The 17,594-nt window shown below is 33.0% G+C and overlaps 1 protein-coding gene across 1 annotated transcript; it reads right to left on the bottom strand.

The window, feature by feature from the left end:
• Window positions 1–11,904: 11,904 nt before the first annotated feature.
• LOC141677713 (COP9 signalosome complex subunit 5a-like) lies at window positions 11,905–17,097 on the bottom strand. Its single transcript, XM_074483752.1, has 6 exons — window positions 16,617–17,097; window positions 13,320–13,601; window positions 13,090–13,237; window positions 12,877–12,959; window positions 12,286–12,363; window positions 11,905–12,179 (listed from the first exon to the last, which is right to left on the bottom strand). The coding sequence occupies exons 1-6, from the start codon at window positions 17,010–17,012 to the stop codon at window positions 12,090–12,092; spliced, it is 1,077 nt and encodes a 358-aa protein (XP_074339853.1). The 5' UTR covers window positions 17,013–17,097; the 3' UTR covers window positions 11,905–12,089.
• Between the last annotated feature and the right edge of the window lie 497 nt (window positions 17,098–17,594).

Genomic DNA, 17,594 nt, shown 5'->3' with positions numbered 1-17,594 from the left:
CTCTAAAACTCCTTTACATGTTAAATCAATTATCTAGCTAATTACTATTTCATTTTATTGAAAATAAAGTTAAGATTTAGACTCCTTTCGGGTGAAGTGAAAATAAAAGTAAAATGATCACACAAGTTTTATTTTAATCAAGTTGATAAATTGCAATCTTGACAAACTAACAGTGGAGTGGGTATTTAAGATTGTTAATTTTGGGGGCGCACATATAAATGGAGTGTGTGTATATATCACCGACCTAATTAAACATCCCAATTCATTTATCACATTATTTTATATTTAATTTTGTACATGTAGTACTACTTTAAAAAATGGTTGTTCAGGTTTTTATGGAATGTAAAATTTTAAAAAAAAATCGTTTTATAAAGTCTGTAGTTCTTAAATGTACTCAATAGCAAATTGTTTTATAATTTTGTACTCAATTGTAAATGTAGGAGTTCTTAAATTTATGTTTTGACCTCTTTTATTTTGTAGTTTCGGGGAGAAGTTAGTAGACAACCGGTAAGAGGATCATTGAAGTTTTAAAAAGAATTTGATGATAAAGTTTTTTAAACATTAATTTGGGGGGAACTTATTTCATTTATTATATAAATAATTTGTTGATTAATTCACGATTTTACTTTGTGATTATCGCTTATTTATTTCTATTGTTGTTGATGTTTTATTTTAAGATTTAAAGTATTTAGAATTTGATAAAAATACATGAGTTAGCTAAATTTGAAATATTTTGTATGTTCTGAATAATTTCCGTGTGTGAAGCACGGGCTATATTACTAGTTAAAATAATATCTACAAAATGATATTCCCTCTTCCCAATCATTTCTTTATCATTTCCTTTTTGGATGTCATATCCAATTCTTTACATTTCAAAACTTACCAAAAATATTCAATGGGTCCCACCACTTTTTCACTTTTCCTTGCTTTTTACACTACTTTTACTCTACTATATCTCCCTTTTATACATTAAAAATCAATGGCTCTCACCGTTTCACCTATTTTCCGTTCTATTTTTCACTACTTTATACATATTTCTTAACATCCGTGCCCAAACCAAACCAAACGTAAAGATTTGGTCGGGACGAAGGGAGTAACATTTTAGTTTTGTTAATATTTACTTGAGTATTCTTAATTTTTTTTAATATTATATTAGACAAATTTTTTTTTCTACCAAATCACAACTCTTTCATCGCTTTCTATTATTTCTTTTTTTTTCTGATTTCTATTATTTGGATACTTACTCTTACGGCGGAGCTGCTTGATCGCCACCATCCACGATCTGGAATTATTTGCACTCTTGCTATAGTTGAACAGTTGTACTCTTACTACGGTTAGCGTCCTTGAAAAATGATGCATGGAGCGGACAAGTTGATAGGTTCCAGTTGTTATCTAATTTTTTGACTTATAATACACTTTCAGACAATTGATGATTAAATTTATTAATGTAAATTAGAATATTAACAAAGAAAAATATTTAAAATATATATGTTTGTGTTGATCAGATCAAAGAACAATGCTGATCAGGGAACAATGTGTTGGAAAATGTGGATAGTAGCCCCACATTGTCGAGTCAATTTGAGCCATTGTTTGAGTGGATGAATGTCGTGTGCGCGCGACAAGTGACACTTGGAACGTGTTCTCTTCCGCGAGAGCTTTCCGAGACACTTTGAATCACTCAAAATGACTAAGAGATGGATGAGATATGATCATCCAAAGTTAGTCCTTTAGTTGTGAAAATTTGTGTAGAATAATGAAAGTCCCACATTGAATTTTCAAAGGAGAATGCATAGATTTATATAATAAAACACTTATGTAGTGTTCAAATGTGTTACTTATGTATTACTCCAACACCTACGTGCGCGCAGGGGGGTGCAAATCTTGGGCTTTCGAGGGGAAATCTGAGGCTAATGAAGCCTTCGAACTTGCCCACGTGTGCGACGTGCGGACACAAATGTAGCAGAAAATTGGCCCGAATAAATACAAACTAGTTTTGCTAAATTTAATTTCCACTGGGTTTGGGCTCTTAAATTCTTAATTCGTTTTTTATTACGAATTATTATAATTGATTTGCTGAAATAATAATTCTGATTCAATTACGGATTTGATTATTAATTAACGCGTTTTATTCAATTACGCGTAAAGTAGCGCACACGTTTCCCTCGAGCCTATATATTATCATTATCAAGTTTAGGGTTTATCATTCATTCGAAACATATCTCATATCCGCCTCCTACACAAAAACCCTTTTCTCTTCCGGTGATGGTTTCTTGCCCGTTCTTGTTCGCTGAAGGCGTTGTTCGTGCAGCAACGCCGTTTTCTCGTTTTATCCTGGGAGGCTAACGACTCGCACATACGGTGATGGCCGTAATAGCTTTAAGGAAATAGTATACGCTGGACTCGAGAACTTCTCTTGTTATATCCTTTTATTGTCTTTTCTGTTATTCGTATATTTGTTTGTATTATTCGCAGATTGTGGCATGAGAAATTTGATGAGGTTGTGTTGGTCAATGGCTTCAAGATCAATTAATGTGATAGTTGTGCCTATTACAAAGATAATGAAAGCAGTTATGTCAAGGACAATGACAATGGTTATGTCATGATGACATTGTATGTAGACGATCTACTTATTGCCGGAAGCAATGACAAAGTGATCAAATCTACAAAGGACGTGTTAAAGGCAAGATTTGACATGAAAGACATGGGACTAGCAAATGTGATTTTAGGAATCCAAATTTCTAGAACATTAGAAGGACTCACACTGAGTCAACCTCATTATGTTGACAAGATCCTTGAGAAGTTTCTTAAGGATGACCTTGAGAAAACCAGGACACCTGTGGATATGACTTTACATCTATCTAAGAACAAAGGTGTAGTGGTTTCCCAGTTAGAATACTCGAGGATAATCGGAAGTCTGATGTACCTAATGAGTTGTACAACACCAGACATTGCATACTCAATCAGCAAGTAGGTTTACGAGTAATCCGGGAACTGATCACTGGAAAGTGATCATAAGGGTACTGAGGTACTTGAGAGGAACTCGAGACTATGGACTACACTATGGAAGATATCCAGCAGTATTAGAGGGATATACTAACGCGAACTAGATATCCAGTAAGAAGGCTCTAAAGTCTACGAGTGGCTATGTGTTTACACTAGCTGGCGCGGCAATCTCATGGAAATCCTCAAAGCAAACTGTGATAACTCATTCCACGATGGAAGTTGAGTTCGTGGCACTAGATAAATGCGCTGAATAGGATGAATATATACGCCAATTTTTAGAGGAAATTCCAAGATGGCCAAAGCCTGTGACTGCAATAGGGATACATTGTGACAGTCAATCCGCTATTGGTAGAGCACAGAGCACGATGTATAATGGAAAGTCTCGTCATATACGACGACATAGTTCTATTAGACAATCGATCTCAACCGGAATTATCACTATTGACTATATACCGTCAAAGGATAATATCGCGGATCCGCTAACCAAAGGTTATTAAGAGAAGTGGTTGAGAAATCATCGAGAGGGATGGGCCTTAAGCCTGTTGCTTAACGGCGTCATGGTGGACACCCAACCAATGCTGACTAGAGATCCCAAGAACTTGGTTCAATGGGTCAACTAAATCATGATGACCAAATTACTGTGGGGAAAACCCCTGGTCTGCTCCTATAATGAGGAAACAGTGAGACCCGTATGGTACGAGGTTAAGCTTTTGAGCTTTTAATGATCTTTTGGGGAATACATGGAGTTCATAAGTGAACGCATGGAATTCAGTTGAGTAAATGCGGGTTACTCTATAAGATAAAGATCACCTATGTGGGAGAGAAGTGGGGCCGCTTCATAGGAGAATTGCGAGACACAATTCTTTAGAAACTCTCGCAGAACCAGGACGATTTTCCATGGCCAAAATGGACATACTCATGAGAACTGAACGAGTCAGAAAGGATATAGTGATAAGTATATCATCGTTTACACAAATGGTCGAACAGTTCAAGGAAAAGCATGTCTACTGTCTACCAGTAAAGTCGGTATGCTTATTCGAGCGAAGGTTCAAGGAGCATTCTCTACCTATCGTATGCTATATCTGATCGAAGAAACTATCACCAAGTCAAACTCCGTGTCTGTCTATCTGGTGTGTACTACTGAATATCAATCTCATCCATGTGGGGGATTGTTGGAAAATGTGGATAGTAGCCCCACATTGTCGAGTCAATGTGAGCCATAGTTTGAATGGACGAATGTCGCGTGCGCGCGACAAGTGACACTTGGAACGTGTTCTCTTCCGCGAGAGCTTTCCGAGGCACTTTGAATCACTCAATATGACTAAGAGATGGATGAGATATGATCATCCAAAGTTAGTCCTTTAGTTGTGGAAATTTGTGTAGAATAATGAAAGTCCCACATTGAATTTGCAAAGGAGAATGCATAACTTTATATAGTAAAACACTTATGTAGTGTTCAAATGTGTTACTTATGTATTGCTCCAACACCTACGTGGGGGGGGTGCAAATCTTAGGTTTTCGAGGGGCAATCCGAGGTTTGCGAAGCCTTCGAGCTTGCCCGCGTGTGCGACGTGCGGACATGAATGTAGCATAAAATTGGCCCGAATAATTACAGACTAGTTTTGCTAAATTTAATTTCCACTGGGTTTGGGCTCTTAAATTCTTAATTCGTTTTTTATTACGAATTATTATAATTGATTTGGCGAAATAATAATTCTGATTCAATTATGGATTTGATTATTAATTAATGCGTTTTATTCAATTACGCGTAAAGTAGCGCACACCTTTCCCTCGAGCCTATATATTCTCATTACTAGGTTCAGGGTTTATCATTTATTCGAAACATATCTCACAGCCGCCTTCTACACAAAAACCCTTTTCTCTTCCGGTGATAGTTTCTTGCCCGTTCTTGTTCGCTGAAGGCGTTGTTCGTGCAGCAACGCCGTTTTCTCATTTTATCCTGAGAGGCTAACAACTCGCAAATACGGTGAGGGCCGTAATAGCTTTAAGGAAACAGTATACGCTGGACTCGAGAACTTCTCTTGTTATATCCTTTTATTGTATTTTCTGTTATTCGTATATTTATTTGTATTAATCGCAGATTGTGGATTACACAATGTATATAATGGATGGTACTGATTCCGCGATCTCTGATGAGGGGATAGTATATGTGAAGTCACATGTCGCCGTTAGAGGTACCCGGTTCACATAGTATCACCATTGTTACAGAAATTGGGCGTTCCGGCGATAAATCGGCCGATTTATCAGCAAGATTGATGTTGCCGATCTAGTTTTGGTGAATCACTCCATTATACGGTTTGAGTTAAATCGGGTCAAAACTCGGGTCAAACAGAAAAAATCGGGTCACTATAAACATAGTTGATCGATCGAAGTTGTAATCAGGATGACTTGAAACTTGGATGACTGCGTTGGTGTAGTGACATCGGAGTTGATCTTGACTAGATTAAAATTATCGACAAAATACGAAATAACTTCATCAGTAACATCTTGATCTTGATGAGACCCATTTTAAGAACTTAAGAATTGACCTTTGCCTCATTGCAGAGGTCAATTCGACATGTGAGTAGCTCAAATCGAGACTCCGATGGAGCGAAATGAAGGAGTCATAAGAGGATGATTCTTTGTTAAACTCAGCTGAAAGAGAGAGAGGTAAATGATGTTTTTGATTTTCTTGAACCGGGGATAAAGGGGAGAAGGGAGAATAATGAAAAGAGGTTTTTGGTGGGAGAGATTTGAGGGAGAAAGAGGATTTTAGAGAGAGAGAGGTGAAGTTTTGGGAGGTAAAGTCATGGGTATCGTGGCAGATACGTGTTGTTTACTTGATTTCTATTTTATGTTTATGTACAAGTTTTTTTATTTTTCTATGATGTACTACACATAAATATATATATTATAATATTAATTTATTTCCGATTTTCTACCGATTAATCCTCCGATTAATCCCCGATTCACCAATTAATTCTTATAAAGTCGCTTAACCGATCTTCCCCGATTACCGATTTCTATAACACTGAGTATCACACTGAGTAGCATATTAAATTAATTAACCATAATTTGCATTGTATCATTTGTACAAATAAAATTTTATCCGCAACCGCATCACAAGAATAAAAAAACTGTAATGTGTGATATGGTATGAAGAGGTGTGGTGATTCTGGTAAATGGGTTGAATTTGAATTTTTTAAGAGCAAAGAAAATATATATCAACATGTTTATGCACATAAATGAATTAAAACAGAATTTTCTCAAATAATAATTGTATATTAATGCAAAAATAATGCGAGTGAAAAGATGATGCTTTGGGTACTTTCAACTTTGAAGTTTGAGAAATAAGTAATGATTTGTGGGGAGGGGCAGGGGGCTACTTGTTTAAAGTTGATTGAAAAGTGGTTTGGTCAAATATCAACTGTGGCTCCAAGCTACATAGATAAGATAGTATGTAGTGGGGTCGATTTGAATGGGGGTTTGCAACTTTGCATTTGTATTTGTAATTGTATAGCGGGAAGGAGACTTTAATTATGATGACAATGAGGAAAATATTGCAATGTAGGACTAGTGATGCTTTGTCTTATTAAGTCTGTAATTCGAAGCGAGCCGACTCGAATTTGACTTAATAAATTGAGTTCGACTCGACTCGAACTCGTTATCGAGCTCAAACTCGAACATATTTTTTGACTTGATAAAAAACTCGAGTCGAGCCGAGCTTTTTTGAGTTCGACTCGAGATCGACTCGATAAACTCGAACTCGATTCCTTTTTTTTTAAATATTTATGTGTTTGCTAATATATGTGTCATTCAATTATCTAATAAATTTAGTTTTACATACTAATTTACTAGTTTTTCATAATATATCGGCATTACTACGTTTTATTATATTTGGTAAAAATTTTAAATTAAATTATTTTGTTAAAATTTATTTAATTATTTTTTTATAGTTAAATGTTAAAAAATATGAGCTTAATTTATTTATTTTTGAAAATATCAACTCTAATTAGTTTAAATATACAATAAGTCCTGTCTAAATTTTAAAATAAAATAATAACTTAATAACTTCATTTTCGTTAATATAATTAATTTTAGGGGGTTTTTCAAAAATTCCTAAGTTATAATTTTTTTTGCAAAAATATGGTGCAACCTTATATGCAACTTCGTTCGTATTTTTGCAAAAAAGATGGAAAACTTGAATATATTTGATAAATTTTCTTAATTTTTTAAGCTATTTTTGTTTTTAAATAAAAATATATTATTAAAAAAATTATTAGTAAATAATGATATAATTAAAAAATCTGAATTATGAGTTTCTATACTATAGGTTACTATCACATTATACTATTAAATAAACTATTTATTCCAACTCTTTAAAATGTACAATAAATTTCTGATGACTAAATCATATTAATAATTGAACTTTAGTTTCATCACGTAATAATACAACTTCTCAATTATTTTATTCTTAACTATCAAATCACATTAATTCTTTTAGGCTAATTGTGTACAAGATATAATACTTACATAATTATATTTATATGTAATGATTAATAAATCGAACGAAAGACTTTTACATACTTAAATTTAAAAATGCAACTAATATTGTAAATAATATTTAAAAGATATATTTATAATAAGTAAAATTATTTAGACTAATATATTTTAAATGTTATTAGAATTATTAGTATGTATTTAATATCTCAATATTACATCGGCTTATCTTTCAACCAGCCGATCCATGAATCACTCGATTAACATTCGAGAAATTTTGCATATATTACAAAATTCTACAAAATCACTTGTTCCAACATGATCATAATATTTGAGAATTTTTGCATGTATTACACATAAAGATTAGATTTATTTTGATTGAGGAGAGAAACAATCAATTTTAGAAGTATTTTCAAGAAAATATGACTTATTAATGTGTATAAAATTATTAACCAAATCAAATGTATTAAAATTTCAATGTATTATTTAAAATATAGTGATTATTCATTTATATTTACATTGTTTGTATAAGACTTTTAAAATAATTATTCGTTGATGCATTTAACGAGGATATTCATTAAGCCCATTTCCCCAAGTCGAACTCGTTAAAATGGGATAAACTCGAAAACTCGTTTAAAAACTCGAAAACTCGATTAAAAAACTCAATAAGATCGAACTCATTAAAATGGAATAAGCTCGAAAACTCGTTTAAAAACTCGAAAACTCGCGAGTAGCTCGAACTCGAATCGTTTATTATCCGATTCGGGCTCAAACATAATTTTCAGGCTCAATTTTTTTTTTGGCTCGACTCGATTAAAAATATCTTGAACTCGAACTTAATAAGTACAAACTCGACTCGACTCGAATTACATTCCGGGATTAACCTAATTATTGCAAACACCTCTTAGACACATTTGGATAAGGAAGTAGGACATGTGTATAGTTATATATATATATATATATATATATATATATATATATATATATATATATATATATATATATATACTAGATGAGTTCATGGTCGATGCCCAATTAATATCTAGTGCATTTGAATTGAACGTGTTAGTTTACTTAAAAATTATTTTAAGTATATATTAAAGAAAAAATCATTTATTAATATTTTTATAATATTGCAAAAATAATTTATTGTGTATGTTATATAAAGGTCATAGAAAAATTTTATTTCACAAATTTTACTTAATATTTTATAATATTGTGAATCAGTCAAAAAATAAACAATGAATGAGTAATTAGAATGAGAGAGGATAAAAAATGGGGAGAGAGAGTTAGTGGAAAGAGTAATGTTAAGTAACCCAAAACTCGTACCAAAATAGTTAATGAGTGAGAAAGAGAGGATGGGAATTAATGAAACGAGAGAAGTAAAAAGTATGAAAGAGAACATTTTAAAGCAATATAAAAAATGAGATTAATGAGATTAAATAAGAAATTGACACGAGCAACATCTTGATACATTAGCTAGGATCACATCTCTGTGTTAATATATTGTAGATATTATTATTATTATTATTATTATTATTATTATTATTATTATTATTATTATTATTATTATTATTATTATTATTATTATTATTATTATTATTATTATTATTCATATTGCATTTTCTCTATATTTTCTAGCTGTGATTAGCCTTATAAAATTATCTGTGCATTAACAGGTTCCGGATTTTATCAAATTGGATATTAAAAACAGTGATGCTACGTTTACCGGATTCAATATCATAAATTATTCTCAAATGATGCCAAGAAATGAAATTTTTAACTGATTCAAATGATGTAAATGCAGAATGATTCATTACATCTACTAAAGTTTTAATCTGTTATAAAAAAATTATATAAGATTTTGAAAACAATTTACCTCCAACACCTTCAGCTAACTTCTTCATTAACATAATATTAGGTATGCAGACTTAGCTTTGATGCCTGTCACCCAATATTTCTTATAATATATAATTACGCGGAAGATAAATTAATATCATAAAGATGAGCATGCACTATTTGATTTGTAAATGGGCTTTCGCGTGAGAAGAGTGTTAGAATACTAATAAAATTCATAAAAGAGACATTCCTTTAACATGTTGAAAGTTTAGAGCACCGGTCCTTTAACATGACCAATTAAAGAACACAAGAAACTCAGATTCGTTTTGGAAAAAATATCCAGGACCCTATCACATTATTGAATATAAGAACATGCATATTGTGATAAATACAAGTCCTATGTTATTCCAGGATAAGATCTAAAGTCTTCGTACGATTGGCCTTCAAAATTGGCCATAATTTATTCCATCTGCCAACAATCTATAACGGCATGATTCTATAATGTATTTAATATTTCGAATAATTTCAAAGACTCGAGGGTTTTTATAGCTCTAATAAATGTCAACTTTGTGTAATGGAGCCATGGTCTGGAACACTTTTGGGGGCAATTGCAACTTTTCCGATTAAACACTTTTAAGACATTTTTCTTTTTTCCAATCAGATCATTGAAATTAAAAAAAAAACAATATTAGTTCATGCATAGTCAAATGAAACAATTTCTAAAACGGCTATTCCATTCATAAAATTGAAGTGGTTCAAATATTTCATCAAATTTGTTACTGTCGTTATACCATCAATATCTACGCCATCAAATTAAAAAAACACAATGATAGAATTGAACCATCAATTCCAAGTTTTCTATTCAAATTCTACAGGTATGGGCTGATCTTGTGTTTCATTCTAGCCTTAACATTCAGAATATCATGTCTCCTAGTTTATCCCCTTGGTCCATCTTTAACAGTTTGATCCAAAAATCCAAATTTGGATCATCACTCATCCAAATTTCTGACCAACTTCAACAGTGTGATCCAAATTACTTTTTAAATATAATAATATATAAATATCATATTAAGCAATTTTATCTTAAGTTTATCGTTTAATCATTATTAACAATTTATATAACATATCATAAATTAATTAAATAAAAAAAATTAATACACATAAAAATATTAAAATTGTGCACTTAATTCAGGAAAAACACATTTATTGCAATAATTAACATACAAAATATCATTGATACACACTAATTTTCCGAATTAGTATATTCTTCCCACAAATACTCAATTAATGCATCTACATGCAAAATGTACCTCTTTATTTTTTATTTTTCTATGGCGATTTAGGAATTTTTGAAATCGGGTATTTTAATGAAATTATATTTTCTCATTATTTTAAGTTTTATTTTAAAAGTAAATTTTGTTAACTATTAATTATATTATGTTATTAATTATATAATTAAAAAATCAAAAATTAATTTAAAATCTCATAAACTATAAATAATAAAACCATTATTTTATATTAAACCAAGTGATCCAAATTTGAATCAGTGAACAGTAGTGATCCAAACTGATCCAAATTTGGATCACCATTTGGATCACTGTTGGAATGAAATTTGGGATAATCTGCCTCAAATTTGGATATTTGAATCACTGTTGAATTTGCCCTTACAGTTCCATAATATTTTATGTAATGATTAAATCTATTCATTACAAAGAATCAACCCAATACATGTGTACAAAGCTCACCTCATCAAGATTATAGTATATTAGGCTTCCATGTAATCAAAACCAAAGTTGAACCAGAAAGAATAATTAACATAATTTAATATTTATAGTCAGCCCAAAAAATTAAACCTAACAATCTTAGTTATTAAATTAGCACATCCCAATTTTTCCGGTTCCCTGGCATTTCCCCCCTACATATCCAGAAAGGTATGTATAGCCCATTTTACATTTAATATTAGTGCATGTCTATTACTGTCAAATACTCCCTCCGTCCCTTTCGATTGTTTACATTTTTTAGAGAGTGTCCGACACGCATTTTAAGGTGCATATAAAGTATGATTCTGTAACTTTTTTTTACAATTTTCTTTTTCTGAATAAAAGTTGAATGTTTTAATTTTTATTCAGAAAAACAAAATTGTAAAAAAAAGTTACAAAACTATATTTTATATGCACCTTAAAATGCATGTCGGAAACTCTCTAAAAAATGTAAACAATTGAAAGGGACGGAGAGAGTATGAAGCAATTACCATGGTCATTATCTACTCAAAAGGTAATGAGATGGCAGGGCCATGCTATAAGAATACTCTTTTTAACTATATATAACCCCATGGGTATAGGTACTCGTTTCTAATAAAAATAGCTTAGGTTTATATACCATCAATTATTTGTAGATCCCACACACTACACTTTCTTAATCTCTTTACTGCACAAAACAATCTTATACCAGCAGAGATAGGGCATTTTATCTTACCTTCTGTGAATTCAATCACATGCCTCTGAAAACAAGCAAGAAAATCATCGGGCAGGTGGGGAAATTTCCTCTGTAAAAAGTTCCGCATAAAATCAAAACTAAGTACAAATGCGATTTGCATTTTTTCAATCGTAAATCCAAGTACATCTACAGCTAAGAAAATGTGAATATAGGTCTCACTAGTAAGTTATAAAAACAAGGAACCAGATAACTTGAAGCAAGTATAAGCATTCTGCATTCATAGATGACAAAAAGGAGCTTAACATCAGGTTTCAACTTTCGACCATAGGTTCGGGACCAGAAGACTCCGTCTGCTGTTTGTTCGATTGACGAACAGAGTTGAAAAGTATGTCCTTGATAACCTGTCAAGAAGAGACGACATATCTTAGACAAGAAAAATAGCTGTAGGGAAAAAAGCTCAACATTGTCCCAAAAGACTACAGTTATGAGACAAGAAAATAAACTTACCTGTGACATTAAACCATGAACTTGCTCCACGGTTATTTTTGCACTATCCCTTGTGATTTTCGCAAGTTGAGACTCTTCCTGAAATTAGTAAAAACACTAAGCATTCTAGAAGGGCGAGCATACAAGTAAAAATCCATATATAGTTATATATGCATTTCAAATTTATAGCATGGTGCTGTTGTCTAGATTCCATATGCCAAATAATCAAGTACAATCTCCAGCTTGGTGCAATAGAAAATGCAAAATACTGTAGTGCTAAAAGAAGTCTAGACTTTAATTCTCCCCTTCCCTCCCCCCACTCCCACTAAATACAAATAATATATATCAACCTTCGACAACAAAGAGAATTTCTATTCAAAGCAAACTGAAGAGCATCGATATGTTGAACTGTCGCAATATAGCAAACTAATTAACTTCTTACATTCTGGTTTGTTCCGTCAAATATGAAATTGTCACTTTTTACACACTTTCACTGTTTCAGGTGCTAACTGCTAATATTGAAGATTTTCATGTCACAGTGTCCAAGTAGTTTAGCCTTGCTAATCTGAGAAGATGAAAAGGTAAGTTATGAACAAGAAAGTTGGTGCTGACCTCTTTTTTCCTCTGTTGGGGTGCTATAAATGGCGCAATTCGTGAATGAGCCAATTGACTCTCAGCATGCTCCAATTTATCGGCTGCATGATCACGATTATATTATTGAAGGTTCTAAATTTCTAATGTCATTTAATCTGGCTACACATACACATAAATTATCATATCTCAATTAAAGACTAAAATACCCAACAATACTATATGCATTTGTACCTAGATCTGATATTTGACCAGCAACGTAGTCTGCATTTCCAAGCAAAGGGGAAGAAGAAAGGGTATTTACCCAATACTTGTTCCATAATAGATCCAACAGGTGGGAATCAAGTGATGACTTAAAATATGTTATGTCCAACGAATAGTACTGGTAATCAGAGATGAAAAGTCAGCAAATAATATTAAGATTCAAGACTTTCAAGGAATGTAAACTGGGCAAACATTTTTACCTGTTTACAGTGCACACCAAAGTCTTCAATCTTGTTCAACGGAATGGTCTGGTATTCCGAGACAGGATCATCTGCTGGCTTATATCCTTCAGGGTATGTACGAAAAGCCCCTATTTCAACTTTCCCAGCTGAAACAGTTCTTGTCGGATCAATAACAACTGCTAAAAAAGGCTCCTGAAATTGTTGGTTTAGCATTTGTGTTGAAACATCAATACCGGAAAGCCAGCATCCATAACCGGGATGGGAATGGTACCATCCAACAACATTCTCCAAACGTCCGGCCTAAAAAGAAGAGTCAAGTAAAAAAATGGCCCCTACTTCACGCAAACTACTAAACTATTATACAGTATGAATCCACATCTACCACTTCCAGAAACTGAACATCTTGCTTACGAGTTTATGTGAATATAGGTATTACAACGATACTACTACATACTTGACTAAAGATATATAGAGTAAAAACAATGGCATACTATTCTATAATTTACAGACATGCATTACGTGTCTAGACAATACAGACTCAATTCTTATATAAAACAGAAAAGAACAATGCATCTTTTGGTAATGCAGACTCACCAATTAAATTATTAGTGATGTCGGCATATAACTATTGTTAAAAACAAGGTACTGAGAAGCAAAATAGTTCTCAATATACAAAGTAAGAACTTAAGGAAGTAAGACGGATTCTCTACATGTTTTACCAGAGTAGCAAGATGTTATGGTTGTCTATTTAACAAGTTCCAAAAAGAGGCACACCTGTCTCACTATTACTAGCACTACGTGGTTGTGGTAAAAAGAAACCACAGCCAACAACTAATGGTGGTAGCATGAAAGACAAAGGATAGATTCAACTGTAACAAAAATTATAGTGGTGGTGACAGACACATATGTTGTGTTGAACACATGACTGCATTGATCGCATCCACATTTTGATAGCTTTACAAATATATTGTTGAGATAGTTATTAATAAACAAATCCAGGAGCCGATAATGGAACAGGTAAATAGATGCTTTTGTCTATAGGTTTACAGATGAAACTGTAATATGAATATAAATACATTAGCCTCTAGTGTTCTGTAATGTAGATATGACAAAGACAGTGGCCGAACTGAAGCCTAGCATGTTTAAGCAGACTTTATCTCAATAATACACAAAACAGAACTATTAAGGGTCATACAGTATCTAATATGACCATTACAGCAAACTGACTTTGGTTTGTTATCTGAATTTACTCAATGCAACAGATATAGGAAATATATAAGTTTTTACTAAATAATCATTGCAACAAAATAGGTGAACTGATGATTGATCAACTTAGGTAGAAGCAGTCAAGACGAACACAAAGGTCACTTCCACAGCCCAAGTCAAATATAATAATAGATAATGCAAGTATACCAGAATAGTAGACAAGAAAACGTGGTACTTAAAACCATAACACATGTAGAATGCATGTTGCCAAAAATAAAAAAATGTTTTACGTAACTATTTCTATGTAGGTATTATATGACTAATTTTTTCTTCGAAACGGCATATTAAGGGCATACTCCCTCTGTCTAATCATTTTATAATTACAATTTTCTTCCAATTTCATAATTTCCACGCAGGTACTAAAGTCTATCAGCTAAAAATTACAGACTAATATAAAACTAGCACCAAGGGGAAAATTATATACAGCTTTCCATGTAACATTTTACTGTTTCTTTATTGTTTGTCATATTAAATATCTGATTCACTCAAACAAGGTGTGCTCCTCCCCAAAATGTTTTTTTAACCCTTTCTGCAACCTTTGAATGTCATGATATAGTCCTAGCTCGAATCCCTCGGTTTTTCACAAAGTTTTAGCAATGTCTCAAATCTACAAATTATGCCGTTCCAAAGGACTCAAAAAAACATTTTGGGATCGATGTAACTCACATTCCGCATTCACAGAGTTATCTTGTGTTGAAATAAATTAAAAAACCTATATGATCAACATGCATAAAGTTTACATCCTCTCGCACCAATAAAGATGGAATAGCTGGTTCAACATGCATAATAATATGTTACAATAAACATTTATTTTCGACAAAAGACACATTTTACATTGTCAGGTATAATGATCTAGTACTAAATATAGGCCCCAACTAACAGTGAACTGGATCAAATTTACAATGAGCTAGTACGAGGGAAGTAAATGGCTCCTATTCAAGAAGGATTAAATTGAGTGTAGTGTGTATACACTATAAAGATCTTTCGAAATGGTAGACTGGTAGTTGATCTGAATGGATAATACCAGGTAGATCAGTGAGGAAGGGCCATTGCAGAAGGTGTTACAATTGTTGCAAATAATCCTACACTTTATTAATTCATGTATACTTTATATTAACTCTTTCACAAAAACTTTATCTCTTATCTAAATCATAACCTTAAAACCCCCACTCACAAGGTTTTGTGGTTTCCAAATTTAGGGTCTTTAGGTTTCCACATCAATAACACCCAACGAATAAACAAACCTAATCAGAGCATCATTCATTTCCTCAAGGACTGGCCAAATATTCAATCAGAACACATACAAACCAAATATTAACTACACACGATACGTTTAAGACCACTAGATGAAGTGCTTGTCAAGCAACTCTCCACTCCATATACACACTCTTCCAACAATCAGAACTTTCACCAAAATCAAAACTACAAACCAAACAGGGTTTTACCCTTGTAAGGTTTTAACAATCAATGCTCTGTTTGCTTAAAATAAAAAGCATTAACAAGGGAGGGTTACACTTGGGGTGCCTTTTGAATCCTGGGATTGAGATTCCCATTAACCCTGTTCAAATCCCATGATTCAAAAGATGCCTTCCATGCAGGACAGCGGGTCAAAAAGCCCAAAGAAAGTATTTGGGAACAATACAATAGGGTTTGGAAGCCCATTTATTAGCATATTATAAAATAGGCTTAAGTATATTGTTATTGCTCTAAACCTAAATCAGCCCCCATCCCCTATCACCTTATAGTTATACTCTGGAACTCTTACTGCCCAAAACAAAACAAAAAGACCCCCAATGATTAAGGTTTTACTAATTCTAAAAATTCATTTACAAACGCATCCAAGAAAATAGTGCAAATATATTGAAATCTGATTCCAATTCCCAGGGTTTGAATCCACTGAAAACCCCACTAATGAGGGTTTCACTGATCCAAAAAAACCCAATGATTAGGGTTTTACTAATCCCAGGGGGGAGGGGGGGGAGAGAGAGAGAGAGAGAGAGAGGGAGAGAGAGAGAGAGAGAGAGAGAGAGAGAGAGAGAGCAAGGGGACCTGTTTATTAGTCTGAGAATAATCAACCATATACTCATAAGCATCGGCCTGAGCATTAACCCTAGTCTCAGTCCCTTCAACAGGCAAAGCAAAAGCATCCATAACTATAATCGCATCCCCATCTGTCTTCCCTTGCATCAATCCCATCACTTCTATTGTCCCACCTGAACGCGCGTGCACCACCATCTTCAACAAAGCCAGTGCCGACACTTTCACTCTCTTAAAAAAGTGTGGGTCATTCACCCATGGCTTCTCTTGCTGGAACTTGCTCTGTACTGACTCGTCGTAGTAAAAGATTGAGTCTGTTTGCGTAGATGGCTCCATTGGAACGATGTCGTTTTCGAGTTCCCATGTTTTCTGGGCTATTGATGATGATGAGGATGAAAGTGGATCCATTGTTAAGGTTAATTAGTTGCAGGGGGCTGGGAGTGGGAGAAAGAACAACGAGAGAATATCAATAGGCTTTTAATCAAGACGCAACTAGGTCCGTTTTATACCCCTTGCAAATTGCAATTGCAATTTATATATTTTACTTAAAGTTAATTAAATTTTTAGGTGTCACCAACTTACCCTATTTTAGTTTTAAAAAAATATCTTATAAAATTATGACTTAATTTTACCCAATTTTAATTAAATTTTTTGGGGTCACCAACTTAGGTGGTGGCCCTAAATGTCACTTCGGGTTAAAAATGGTCTTAAATGTCATTTCAAAACGATATATCGTATAATATTTATGCAAAAGACATAAAACGATATTTCGTGTAACGTTTTGGCATTTTCAAATTTTTTTATGCACAAAACGGTAGATAAAGTAGCGTTTTGGTACAAAACGCTATATGATGTACCGTTTTGAGACAAAACGCTACTTCAACTAAAGTTTTGCACATTATAAAAAAAATAAAGTACCAAAACAACACACTATGTACTGTTTTGCATTAAAAAACAAAACGTAAAACGAAGTACCGTTATGAAGTGACA

Source organism: Apium graveolens, chromosome 8, assembly GCF_009905375.1.
Source record: "Apium graveolens cultivar Ventura chromosome 8, ASM990537v1, whole genome shotgun sequence".
Taxonomy (NCBI): Eukaryota; Viridiplantae; Streptophyta; class Magnoliopsida; order Apiales; family Apiaceae; genus Apium; species Apium graveolens.
Note: the sequence above shows the minus strand (reverse complement) of the source record. Positions and strands in the feature narration are given on the sequence as shown.